Source organism: Anopheles darlingi, chromosome 3 (assembly GCF_943734745.1).
Source record: "Anopheles darlingi chromosome 3, idAnoDarlMG_H_01, whole genome shotgun sequence".
Taxonomy (NCBI): domain Eukaryota; kingdom Metazoa; phylum Arthropoda; class Insecta; order Diptera; family Culicidae; genus Anopheles; species Anopheles darlingi.
In genome coordinates, this window is record NC_064875.1 from 37,745,939 (window position 1) to 37,758,438 (window position 12,500).

At 46.2% G+C, this 12,500-nt stretch overlaps 2 protein-coding genes across 10 annotated transcripts in view; one reads left to right on the top strand and one right to left on the bottom strand.

Annotated features, from left to right (window-relative positions):
* The window catches only part of LOC125955495 (protocadherin Fat 4-like), an 8,835-nt gene extending 3,151 nt beyond the window's left edge, over positions 1-5,684 (top strand). The window contains exons 4-8 of the mRNA XM_049686628.1: positions 1-3,255; positions 3,319-3,525; positions 3,590-4,724; positions 4,801-5,186; positions 5,271-5,684. The exon at positions 1-3,255 is cut by the window's left edge and continues 598 nt beyond it. Coding sequence (XP_049542585.1) covers positions 1-3,255; positions 3,319-3,525; positions 3,590-4,724; positions 4,801-5,186; positions 5,271-5,485 — 5,198 coding nt within the window. The 3' untranslated portion in view covers positions 5,486-5,684. The remainder of the gene's footprint in view (positions 3,256-3,318; positions 3,526-3,589; positions 4,725-4,800; positions 5,187-5,270) is intronic.
* Positions 5,685-6,705: 1,021 nt separating this feature from the next.
* The window catches only part of LOC125957035 (uncharacterized), a 66,099-nt gene continuing 60,304 nt past the window's right edge, over positions 6,706-12,500 (bottom strand). For 8 of the 9 annotated variants that reach the window (XM_049689399.1, XM_049689398.1, XM_049689395.1 and 5 more), the window contains 7 exons: positions 11,947-12,159; positions 11,279-11,652; positions 10,630-11,200; positions 10,390-10,554; positions 9,698-10,304; positions 9,420-9,629; positions 6,706-9,338 (listed from right to left, as the gene is read on the bottom strand). In XM_049689399.1, the coding sequence (XP_049545356.1) occupies positions 9,214-9,338; positions 9,420-9,629; positions 9,698-10,304; positions 10,390-10,554; positions 10,630-11,200; positions 11,279-11,652; positions 11,947-12,159 (2,265 nt within the window). In that variant the 3' untranslated portion in view covers positions 6,706-9,213. The remainder of the gene's footprint in view (positions 9,339-9,419; positions 9,630-9,697; positions 10,305-10,389; positions 10,555-10,629; positions 11,201-11,278; positions 11,653-11,946; positions 12,160-12,500) is intronic. The other variant, XM_049689400.1, reaches the window with a different exon arrangement.

Below are 12,500 nucleotides of genomic sequence, written 5' to 3' on the forward strand. Positions count from 1 at the left end.
AGCAGAAGAGCTACCTCCTGGTAACGATTCAAGCTGAAAAGGCTAGCGTAGCAGGCTTGGGTGAATCGTTGCTATTGCTGTCGATCGAGAAGGACGGCACGGAGGATCCACACTTTGAGAATGTGGCCTATCAAGGAACGCTCAACGTGGCTACAAACACCTTACAGATACCTACAGTACGAATTGCCGCCGGAAGCTATATTGCAGGATTGCAGTTTAGCTTCACGGGAGATGTGACTTTCTTCAATATTCGTGAAAACGCAGGAACCATCAGCTTCTCGCTGAACAACGTAACCCCTGAGAGGCTAACGGACAGATCGTACCTTCTCGTAACCGTCGCCGCTAAGCTGCAGGACATCGAAGTAGCCCATGCGGTAGTAATCGTCCGAGTGGTACGTCCACCGGTTCCTAAGTTTGCCAAAAACTTTATCGAAGGACAGCTAGATCAACGGACGCTGAGTCTGAGCATGGAGAAGGTTGAATTCCTGCTCGATTCCTTCTCCCGCGACACCGTCGTTCGGCTGACGGATGAGCGAGGATTTTTCGGTATCATTCAAATTTTGCCCGAAAATGTGTTCGAGATCAATTTGCAAGGAACCGTCACCAGGGAGTCACTGCGTGGATTATCACGCCTTCTACTGACGGTCGAAGCGAACAATCCGGGTACAGATAAGGCGTTCTGCGTGATTGCGGTGAACGTTATACAACCACCCCAACCAGTATTTGAGCGTTTGCTGTATGATGGAATGATCGAGGAATCCACCAGACAACTCATCGAACCGATCGTCATCAAGCTAACGCCCGAAACGGTAGACGAAATGGTGCGATTTTCATTGGCCAGCGATGGCGATTCCTCTTATTTCAAGCTGGAAACGCTGACACCGATCAGGGAAGGGGCTCGTATCAGTCTGGTTGCACCGTTGAGCGACGATGTAATGGCCACTAGAGAGCTCTTCCAGTTCAGTGTTATAGCGACCGAACAGTTATCGTCTAGAGAGACAAAAATACCGGTGGTGGTGTACGTGAAGCGACCATTAATCAAATATCCCAGATTCACTAAGCCTCTGTACAAATCGCGAATTGGTACCAATCTGCAGCTGGTTCCATTCGAGGAAATTAGTCTCGAAAGCGGAAGCTACCTAGATACAGCGACCGTTTCCATACGAAGCAGCAACACTGATTTATTCAGTGTCCGGCTTAGGGATGGGCGGGTAACAGTGGAACTGTTGCGACCAATAACCGTCACCAGCATCAGCGAGATCGATCGTTTCGAGTTTGTTGTAGAATGCAACAATCCAGGTATGGCGTCAGGATTTACTACCATCATTATCGATATAGACCGTGGCACTAGACCGGAATTCGAGGAGCTTTACTACACCGGAGAGCTAAGAGAAGGCACAAAGGACATCACCTTCACTACATCGGTGGCATTGAAAGCGGGAACCTTTGAAAGCAGCACGCAGTATCGCTTAGAAGGAGTCGATAGTGAACTGGTACAGTACACGGTCGCGGTTAATGGTCGTTTGAGTTTGTACCTACGCGATGGCGTGTCGGCGGAGCAGCTGAAGGCACGATCGGAACTACAGTTCCTTGTCGTAGCCACCAATCCTGTCAGCACCCTTTCACAGTCACCATCTATTGCACCGTGTACCGTGAAGATCATTCGATCCGCCAAACCCGTCTTTAACCGGAACTCATTCAGAGGAAAGCTTGTCGAAGGAGAACCCTACGTCGAGTTTACTGATGATCCAGTTAAGCTGGAACTTGATAGTATACTAGAGACGACAGTGCTAACAGTTGCAGATGATGCTTCATCTGCTTCAAACTACTTCGAAGCTACGATCGCTGAGGATCGTGAAACGGTACGCATTAGGCTAAAGGACAACGTGAAGTGGGAGCAAATCCGTTCTCGCGCATACTTTACCCTTACCTTGCAAGCGGCCAACAGTCCTGGTGCGGATCCAACGGAATGTTCCGTAGTGCTGGACGTGGTGAACCTTCCGGCCGTAACGCCCGCTTTCACCAAGTCTATCTACCGTGGTTCCCTACAGGAGGGTACAAGGGAAGTGATGTTCTCCGCGGCCGACACCATTACGGTGGATCCGGTCACTATTCTGCCCACGTTTCAGTACGCCGCGATCGAAAACGATGCCAACTTGTTCGAGCTGCTGCTAACGGAAGATAACAAGTTCAGGGTATTGCTGCGTGATACCATCTCCCCGTCGGCCATTGAAGGGCGCGATTTACTAAACTTCATCATTAGCATCAACAACGCGTACAGTGCCGTCGATACGGCAACCATTGTGATCACTATCAAGCTGGCCGATATTATCAGTCCGATGTTCACGAAGCTGCTGTACAATGGAAGTGTCGATGTGACGAACCAGGAGCTTCTGTTCGGTGAACCTATCCTGCTTAACGCGGGTACATTCACGGAAAACACGGAGCTCGGTATTGGTGGTACGGATGCGGCCATGTTGACGGTGACCAGGGATGGTGCCCGTGTCGATCTAGCACTGAAGGAGCGGGACGCGGTGCTCGAGGGACTACACTACATCAGTGCGTACATTCAAGCGACCAATCCTGGCAGTGATACAGCCACAGCCTTCGTCCTGCTTGATGTAGCTGGAAGCCAACTACCACAATTCGTGCAACCGACTGCTTATGGTCAGCTAGCACCAGGCTCTCGAACCGTTACGTTTCCTGTTGGTTCGGAGTTGAAGATCGTTCTGTCGAGTACTGCACCGGGCTTCCAGTGGAACCTAGAAGACGATGACTATCGCCTATTCGATGGTTTGTTAAACGATGATACATTCACTTTCAAATTAAAAGACTCCGTTACCGAGGAGCAGATGGCGGTAAAGGCGCAATTTAGCTTCAGTGTTACGCTCAAGAATCCCGCCAGTGCTACGGTCGTATCACGGGTCATAATCGCTCGAAAGCTACCGACCCCTGCATTCACTAGGACGATGTACGGTGGATACTTCACGCCCGATGAGCTCCTACCGCGGTTGTCCGAAGTGATCACCATAACCGAGGAGAGCTACAGCGATGGAATTACGGTGAAGATCCGGGACTCAAATGTCGACTTTCTAATGGTCGAACAAAGTGGTCGCAATGTGCAGCTTCGCGTGACGCGACCAGTAACGATCACAGATTTTCAGGGTTTAGAATTCGTCCATGTCCGGCTTGAGGCGAGCGTTGGTGAAGAGCGTGGAGATGAATGCTCCATTTTGCTCACGCTTCCGGATGGAAGTAAGTACGCTCCCCTGAAGGGTATGTCAGGTTGCCTTTCTATCACCCATTTTCTTATTACAGCACCGTGCACTCCATTGCCACCGATCGTTGATTGTACGGGTTGCTACAACTGTTCCACGGGTAACATACTGCATGATGTGCCAGTATTCGAATATGGCAATTACCGGTTTCAGCTTCGAAGTGACTCAAGCGGTACGATCGGGTCCGTTAGAGCCCTAGTGAAGGATCCAAACGCAATTGTGGAGCATCAGTTGGATGTACAGGATGGTCAGTAGCTTGCTAGCACCTGTCTATTCTATAATACTTAACACTTTCAGTCTTTTTCCCTCAGCTTATCTACAACTCTATCTATCCATGAGCCCCGAAGGAACACTAACCTTAGCACGGCCAATAGAGCCGAATGAGTATGAGTTCACTGTAAAAGCGATTAACGTGATCGCGGGCAAACAAGCGTCCGTCAGAGTGTTCCTGGACGTGCTGAGTAATTACGAGTGTACCGAACTGGGACGTAAGGTGCAGAATGTTGAAAAATCATTGCTAATAGTACACATGGATGAAGAACGTTCGCATTTGACCATCTTCCCGACGATCCTAGGAGCGTGTGAGTACGAAATTTTAAGCCAAAGTCCTGCTAGTGAGCCACCATACTTCGGTATTGACGTCGCAACCCACTGGCTGGTGTCACGTAGCGTTGATCGCGAGGATCGCGGACTGTTTGGCGAAATGATGGTACCACAGTTTCAGCTTCGTTTGAAGTTACTGTGCAGTGATGGTGATAGTAACCAGCAGCGTACCAAACGATCGTTAATCGATACGAACACGATCAATTACGCGTCGGACATTACTGTGATCAATGTCGTGATCGATGACATCAACGATAACGACCCGATCTTCGTCAATCCAACAATCGGAACGACGACTGCCCATCTGGCATATCCTCATCCCTTGCTGGCTAGTAAGCTTATGCTGCCTTATCTAACCATTCTGGAAGCCAATGATGCAGACGAAGGATTAAATGCAAAGATACGGTACAGTTTGGGCGAAAACGATCACTTTATGGTCGATCCAGAGACGGGATGGATACAGCCTGCCACCAACTCATTGCTCGAAGTGAATCGTATTGAGCTCACGGCGATCGCTACCGATCGTGATGGAGCATCTGATGGCCGCAGTACAAGTGCTACGTTGAGTGTGCGACGATTGGAAGAGCACCAAATAGTAGTTATCACACTCGATGCGATGGACGAATCAATGGTCACTGACATTGTCGATCGGATCAATCAACAATCCAATTTCCATCTTAAGCTCCTGCATCAGGCATACGTTCCAGTGAGCAGTTCCGTTTCTCGACTCGACAATCGCGAAACGCTTATGTTGGAGAAACTTCAACAACAACGCACGGTGCGTTTAGTGGTTTACGCTATGGATGACAACAATCAACTATTGGAGTTTGATGCTATCCAGAGGTGAGTCAGAAGTGATCTAAACCCGCCCCCCGGGGAGTACGACTACTTATCATTTCACATAATTTCGATCTTTCAGCACAATTCTAAAAGCAGTGCCTAGTATAGGAGCATCATCGATCGCCATGATTACCGAGGCGATATGCTCGGGCGACGGAAATTCGTGTGCGGATGGTTTGCGGTCGACTCGCGACGGTCTGATCGCTTCAACTTCTGTCCTAGGTGCGTTGCTTCTGATCAGTTTAGCTATCGGCTGTGTGTTGTACATTCGCTACGTAAGGCCATTGTCAAAGGGCGCTACCACCGCATCCGATGTGGAGCAGCTAGAGAACGATTTTGATCCCAGTCCTCCACCAACACCGCCATCACTGGGTGGAAAAAAGGAAACCAGCGAAGAACGGGACGAACGGAACACGCACAATGATCGGAAAATATCGATCAACATTACTGGAATTACTATGCAAGGTTGGTGTTGGCCGTTAATGGTACTTTCGCTGTTATTCCGCTCCATATGCTAAACAAATGCTTTGTGTTTTGCCACTTCGGTAGACTCAGAAGACACGCTCACGGATAGCAATCGATTGGCACGAGCTCTCGGTGATCGACTAGTCGAAGAAGATGAGTACGGCGGCAGTACGGCGGTTCAGGAGGTGCCGGCCAGCGAACCCAAGAATGTGAAATTTAACGAACTAGTAGAAAGGATAGAAGTCGAGCATCATCACAGCGATGACGAGGAGGAATCCGTGTTTGAAGAGCGGCTGTAGTAGCTGGGAGGTTTAAAGAGTGCATGTTTAATGGTAAGCCTTTTATGAATTGACACATTAGAATAAATACTGAAGGAAACAACAATAAATCGCTGTTGTACTTTGTGACTGTACAAATATCTCGACTACTGCCGCAAGAGGCGCAAATTTTATAGATAAAATCTATCTTGCAGCAGAAAGAAAGAAAAATATATTGGAAGCTTCCGTAACTGCAGGATAATGTCAAAAGAACCGTGAGTGATTGAAAAGTAAAAAGGTTCATCGATCGATTTCGAGATCTGATGATGATAGAAGGTGATCTGGAATGCTGACATTGTTTCTACCATCTAAATAATAATAGTATGTTTAGCGCTTTACCGTGCGACAAATACAACAAATGGAGGGTTAAGTGTAATCAAATGGAAGCTTTAAAGTGGACAAACGCCCACTGCAACCTTTACATACCTATTATATGTTAAAATTCCGAATCTCGAGCCGTACTCCATAGAACTGATATTAGTGTTATTTGATTTTAGCCAAATTGGGATTTCCGGCAGATAAAAGATTGTGTTCGCGAAAACAAATTATCATTCGACTAGAAAAATGTGATTGTGCTCGTCTAATGTCTCAACAAACAAATTTTAACCTTCATTAAGAATCCAGCATCCAGTTATATTTCGTTCAGATATGATTACTACTATTCGCATCAAGGATATGAACGAAATTAAACTGTAATTTGACCCATAAACAACTAAATTGGTGACAAACGTCCTCCAAATAAAGAAATTTTGAACAATAATTAGACAGATCAATTTGTGCAATGTCACAAGGTAAAAGGAAATTGTAGTTTTGAAAAAAGAAATAGTTTGTTAGTACTAAGCTTTGATGAACTGAAGCCCATAGTTAAAGGATGAAGCAGGACTGGTCCAAGGGTGTCATCGGAGTCAGAACAGCCCTTCTCGAGCAACTGATGCTGCGTTTGGCAAGATTTTTTTTCGGGTCGGAAGTGAACAGAATTCGTTCGCTTTTTTGTTATTTTGTTTTATTAAAAAATGTACAGTTTGGTTATCGGTTTTTGCCTGCTCCGTGCGCGATTCTAGTCTCATTTCCCTCGTCTCCCGATGCCGATCTGCAGTGTGCTGCTTCTCACAACAATTCTTCCATTGCAGTCCAGTTGCTATCGCTGCTGTATAAGATCTGTACTTCGAAAAACTGTATTTGTGTGTAGTGTATGTGTATGCGTATGCGTGTGTGTGTGTGTATGTGTGTTTAGACTTCGTCTCGTTTTCCTGCGTATTCATTCTTTTCCTTTTTAAATATACCTTAATTATCCATACTCATTATATAATATACTTAGTACTTCTCTATTCCTTCACTTTACTGCCGCGCCTTTACGCTCCCTTCTTCTATCGCCATACCCTGCATTATTCGTGTTTCCGTCATCTACTACTTCAACAGAAGCGACTCAATCTCCGAATGCCATTCATGGTATTCGCTATTCGATCGTAGGAGCGTTGAGGCTCGCATTCCTACCAGAATGATGATTGAAAAGCGGTTTACGTCCTTATTCCTCCAAGCTGCATATACTACACATCGTGCGCTTTTAATTCTCAATCCACGTAGCACAACTTTGACCGACTATTTCTAGTTCTGATTGAACTGATATCGGTTGGTAATCGTTCAAACGATTCTGATGCACACTACATGTATATGCTCGATTGCGAATAATTGTCTACTGAAGACGCGCGGCTTTGTCGATCGTGGATTCAAAACTACTTCCTGAACGGATGGTTCATACTCGTCCACCGCTTACGCACGGGAGCGCGAAGCTGCGATTATGATAATTGGTCTAATAATGCAGATCGCGCTTCGTTTGCAACAGCGACACAAAAGTACACATGCTACTCATGCGGATGAGATTAACGTTGATGAATCGATGAATGCATGCATGTAAACGCTTGTTTTATACAAATGAATGTGCAGTCCCACGCGCGTTCGAGGCGGGGGGAGGGGGACTCCAAATGGCTTTGTCCATTTATGAAATGGTATCTAGCTGTAGATGGAACAAAATGAATATCCTTGATCCTCCTATCTCCTCAATCTTCACCCTTCTGTAGTTTATCATTGATATTTCTCTTGTTGAAAGACTGTTTACCTAGCGACTGTGTGGTTTGAAAGATCAATAGGAGAACCTCCTTTGCGCTGCCACTTATGGCGTCTAGAACTGATGAGAGTTTGTTTTCGACTTACTGAACAAGCTCTGCAACAAGAAAAGTATTGAATAGCATCATATTGATCCCTGCAGTATACCTTTCCTGTCAGACATGCAGATAAATGGCGAATTAGCTCTACAAACGAACACAGTGGCAGTGATAATGCAGTAAAATGGCGACATGGAACTTATTTTCAGTGATTTGTGCGATTGTGACGAAATACATAGGCTATGCGCGACGGGCTTCCCTATGGCATCATCCGGGTCAATAGAAATCTGTTCACAAAATCAATCTTTATGGCAGGCAGGGATGAGCAAAGTCAGTGTTGGTGGTGCCGTTCGCGCTACCATTCTGACTGTTAGAAGCGGTGTAGCGGCTCTTTATCAAAATGAGTACATACTTCTGTCCGTTTGTGAGTTTCTAATATCATTCTATCGTCCGTTATCATCGGGCATCAGTTTAAGCTCATTAGAGTATGGATTCAAGGGAGGTGCAAATGGTTTCAATGTCTGCTCGTTATTATGACTCTGGACACTGTGCTGTGTTCGGTGTTGTTAGCTTACACATTCGAGTTCGAACAGGGAAGGATTTAGCTGAGAAAGGTTCTTCCCGTACAGTCGAAAGCAGCGCTTAACGTTACACGCTCTTAACGCCCCTTCATACTCGGCTGTTGATTGTGCGTTCGCGCATGTCACGAAGGAGAGTGTGTTTGTGGTGAGTAGTTTAAAGGAACCAACGCTAATGCTAAGGATACAATTTATCAGCGAACTTCTGTCTGTTTTACACCATCGGCCGAACGAGAAAATCGGGCGGTCGAGGAATTTGAGATATAAATAATCATAAATGATACTACTCATTGCTGCCTTCTATACTTGTGTCCAGACAACCGAGTAAATCGTGCCTCAAAATGTCAAAATGGTTCGTTCGTGGCCTGACTATTGCCACTTTTAAGCCGTCCGGACTGACTTCTGGTAAACTAACGGTGTTCAACGGAACGTCTACGTTCGCGTTTTGTATCCGATGCCCTACTGTAAAAGCGCTCCAGCGAGTAACTTAAAATGCTTAACTACTACACTACTACACGCACCTAAACACTACCCGAACGTAATTCGTCGCTGACTATTAATTGAAAGTTTCCTTACCCACTAGCCGCGCGTCCCTTTTTTCATGGGACAGCTACATTCCGTATTTTCCCTCCATAGTTCATGCTGCTGTTCTTCTGCATCTTTTTTCCCGGGGATTCATTCTCATGCATTGCTCTAAGTATGTTTGTACAATGCAAGAACCCAAAACCGTTTTTGCTTACAAAAAACCGTGAGGGTAATAACACACAGTACTTCAGCATTCAAGCACTTCGCGGTTCGTTGACGGTTTCCTTTTGCTTACGATTTGTTGTTTCCTCATTTAATTGTTTTTTTGGTGTGGTGTTGGTAAATATCGAACGCAAAAGATATTCAATTAAGTGAAATTAAAACAAAAAATAAAACATATCTAACTTCGCTGGATCAAGACCAATCCCGAGCGATTCTGCTCACTCTATGGAGACACGTAGGGCGGTGGTCGTCGGTAGGAAGGTGTGACGGGGGATTTACCACGCGATTCACGACCACCGACGACGACCGCGGGTGGTGGCACGTACTCATCGACGTCCTCGTTATCACCTGCAAAATTCAGGGGAAATGTTTGTAGAAATTATGTGTGAATAGAGCAAACCGATTGCCGGTGGCCATGATTAAACATACCGTCATTGTTGGTGCTACTGTAGGATGGTGGCAGCAGTGGTGGCTTTTCGTCCTTCAGTATCACCGGTGACTTGTTGCCGATTTCTGGCTTCTCGTCTAGCTCGTCCTGGAAGATCACCGGTATGCCCTTGGAACGGAACGACTTTCGCTCTTCGTCGGTACCTTGGGGATGGGACGACGTCGAGGCGATAGGTTTGAAATTGATATATTCTTTCATTACTGATCAATATTAGTTGCCCTCAGCCAGATAGTTCGTGGAGCCCGTGCACTGTACTTACCGAGTTCCATCTTGCCCGTTAACCGCCGCTTGTACAGCACACAAGCGATGATGGACGCGATAAGCAACATGACCAGGATAATGACCGTTGGCAGCACGAATGTGAGCAGATAGTCGTCCTTAGAGATGGGCGGTGTTATGGCCTTTTCAGGCTCACTGGTTGCATGGTGTGGCGTATCGAACCCATGGCAGTTACCCAACGGCACTAAGCTCACATTTTGTAGACTAAACTCTTGGCCAAGCGTTTCGCGCACCTTCGCCCGTATGGTGCTATCCTGGTGCAGCAGGATATTGCGGAGACCTTCAATTTCCTCCTCTGGACAGCGTTGATGCTGTCGGTTAAGTGTGGTGTTGAAGAACGACACCTGCACCTGACCGGTATGATGTATTGGTCGGATGTGATTGATCCTGATGTAATGTGTTGAGGAATCACCAAACACGGACGCCAAACGTTCGATAAAGCGTCGTTGCACCTGTGCCGTGTTGAATTGCTCATGCGTCGTATCAAGGGTGAGCTCAAACAAAACACTATAATCACGCTTGTGGTTCGGATTCACAACGACCACCAATGCATCCGTGGCCGTAAGACCCTCACGATCCTCTGCCATCTAAACAACGCAAATTCAAATATAGCAAAGCAAATATAGATTAGGGTGTGACACTATGGTCATGTTCCATGTTCTTGCTGCTTACCAAAAGATACTCTTTACGTCCAATGTCACTCGGTCGTGGTACACCATAGAATTCCTGGTTTTTACTATCAAACTGCAACCAATGGTACGTATCGAGAGATTGGCGCTCGGTTGTAAGCAGTTTCAGCTTCAGTTCGTTGCCATCTTCTGGATCATAGAAGGTATCCTAGTGGAAAAATTAAACATAACATTTAATCATCTAAAACCATTCAGTGAGGTTTTCTAGATAATATGAACTTACGGTCGGTACTTTGAATACCAATAAATGCCCAACGGTTGCGTTAACCTGGTCCACCTGATTGCGTGCCTGAGGCCCATAGTTGCGCGAAATGCTTTGCGTCGGTTTGGCCTTCGGAAGAGTCGGCTTGGTGCACTGACCAATCTGCTGGCCTTCGATCGATTTAACCGTAATATCAGGGAAGAGAGCATCATTGAGTGCCTTCTCCGTAAGCAGCGCCACCAGCTCGTCCAGCTTCTCTTCCGGGCAGCGATCTTTAGGCAATGTCTCGTTCGTGTAGACCAGCGTGGCTACCTTAGGATCTTGCAAGCTGTTGCGAATGTCCCGCACGACAATGTTATTCAGCGTACTGTCATCTACCACCTTCGCTATACCGCGAACAGCCACCATCTGCCAGTCGACGTTGTTTGTGAACTTGCGACTCAACCGCAAAGCCAGACTAATCTCATGATTAACGCTTCGGTGGGATTTATGCTGCTGTACCACGATGTCGACCGTTTCTGTGACGGTTAGATTGCCCGAGTCGGTTGCGCGCAACTTGTACTGCCACCTGGAAACGTCCTTTTCGAGGGGCCTAGAGAGATAGGGATAAAACAACATTCAATTTGTATCCGAATGATGCAATTCTACCCTACAAAAGATAGACACTTACAAGCCATAGATCTCTCTGGTTTCTTCGTTAAACTGAATCCAAGAGTTATGCTTCAATGGTTGCTCCCGGCTATCGAACAGTTCCAGTCGCAAATTGTTGCCATCTTCGTTGTCAAGGAACGTTTCTATGGGGATTATGTAGTTGTACACTTTTCCGGCAATGACTGGTTGTTTCGGGAATCGGTTCTTGATGATTGGAGGGAGATTCGTTGGTTCATCTAGCTCTGTCGTCACGATTGTTGTGGTCGTTGTTGGAGCCTCGGTCGTTGTAGTTGTCGTTGTGGTAGAGGTGGTGGTCGGCGTAGTTGTTGGGGCCATCGTGGTGGTGGTTGTCGTTGAGGTTGATGCTATTGTCGTAGTTGTTGGAGTGGTTGCCTAGGGTGATAGGAAGGCAGAGGCTGTTAATCTATCGTAGCGATCTAGGACGGAGCAATAGGATTTCGTAGACTTCATGTGGAATTTCCTTTTTTCCTGGATATTGCGCAATTCAATAAATCGGTGCGATTTTCTAATATTAAAACACCATCCGGTATTTTGTCCATGTATCACGCCGTGTACACTATATACACTATACCATTTACAACATTACCATGATCGGTATTCGGTTATCAATTCTACTTGAATGCATACAAGCGCAAACAGCCAGCCGTTCATGCTCACAGCGCTTACCTCTGTAGTCGACGGCACCGTCTTTTCGGTGCTGGATGGAACGTTACGCGATTCCGGTACAGAGCTGGTGGTCGTAGGCTCAATATCGATGTTTTCATTCTCTTCGTCGTCATACTCATCATCGTAGTTGTATTCTGTATCCTTTACCGTGGCCGTGGGGGCTTGCCTGGGTGTTGTGACAGACGCTCCGGCCGTGCGTTGTGTTGTCGTGGCCTGCACAATCAGCCCCAATCATCGATCAGAGACGTAGAAGAGTGGGGGGTTAGTTATGCACAAACAATGGTGATCATCATCGATCGTAAAAAGAAGGGAAAAAATTTGAAACATAACATTATAACAAAAACCAAACCATACTCTCGTGAAAGTGAAGTATCAGAGAAAACTATTATTTTGGATTGTTTGAAAAATAAGCGAAAGTAGTATTTTGTGAAAACGAAGCGTACTTGAAGAAGCGTTGGTTGTGCGTTGGATTAATGTATGAAAAACGATGGTTAAAGTTGGTTTTGGAATGTTCGTTATACTAATGTTAACCACCATGAACCGTTTACCCTTTG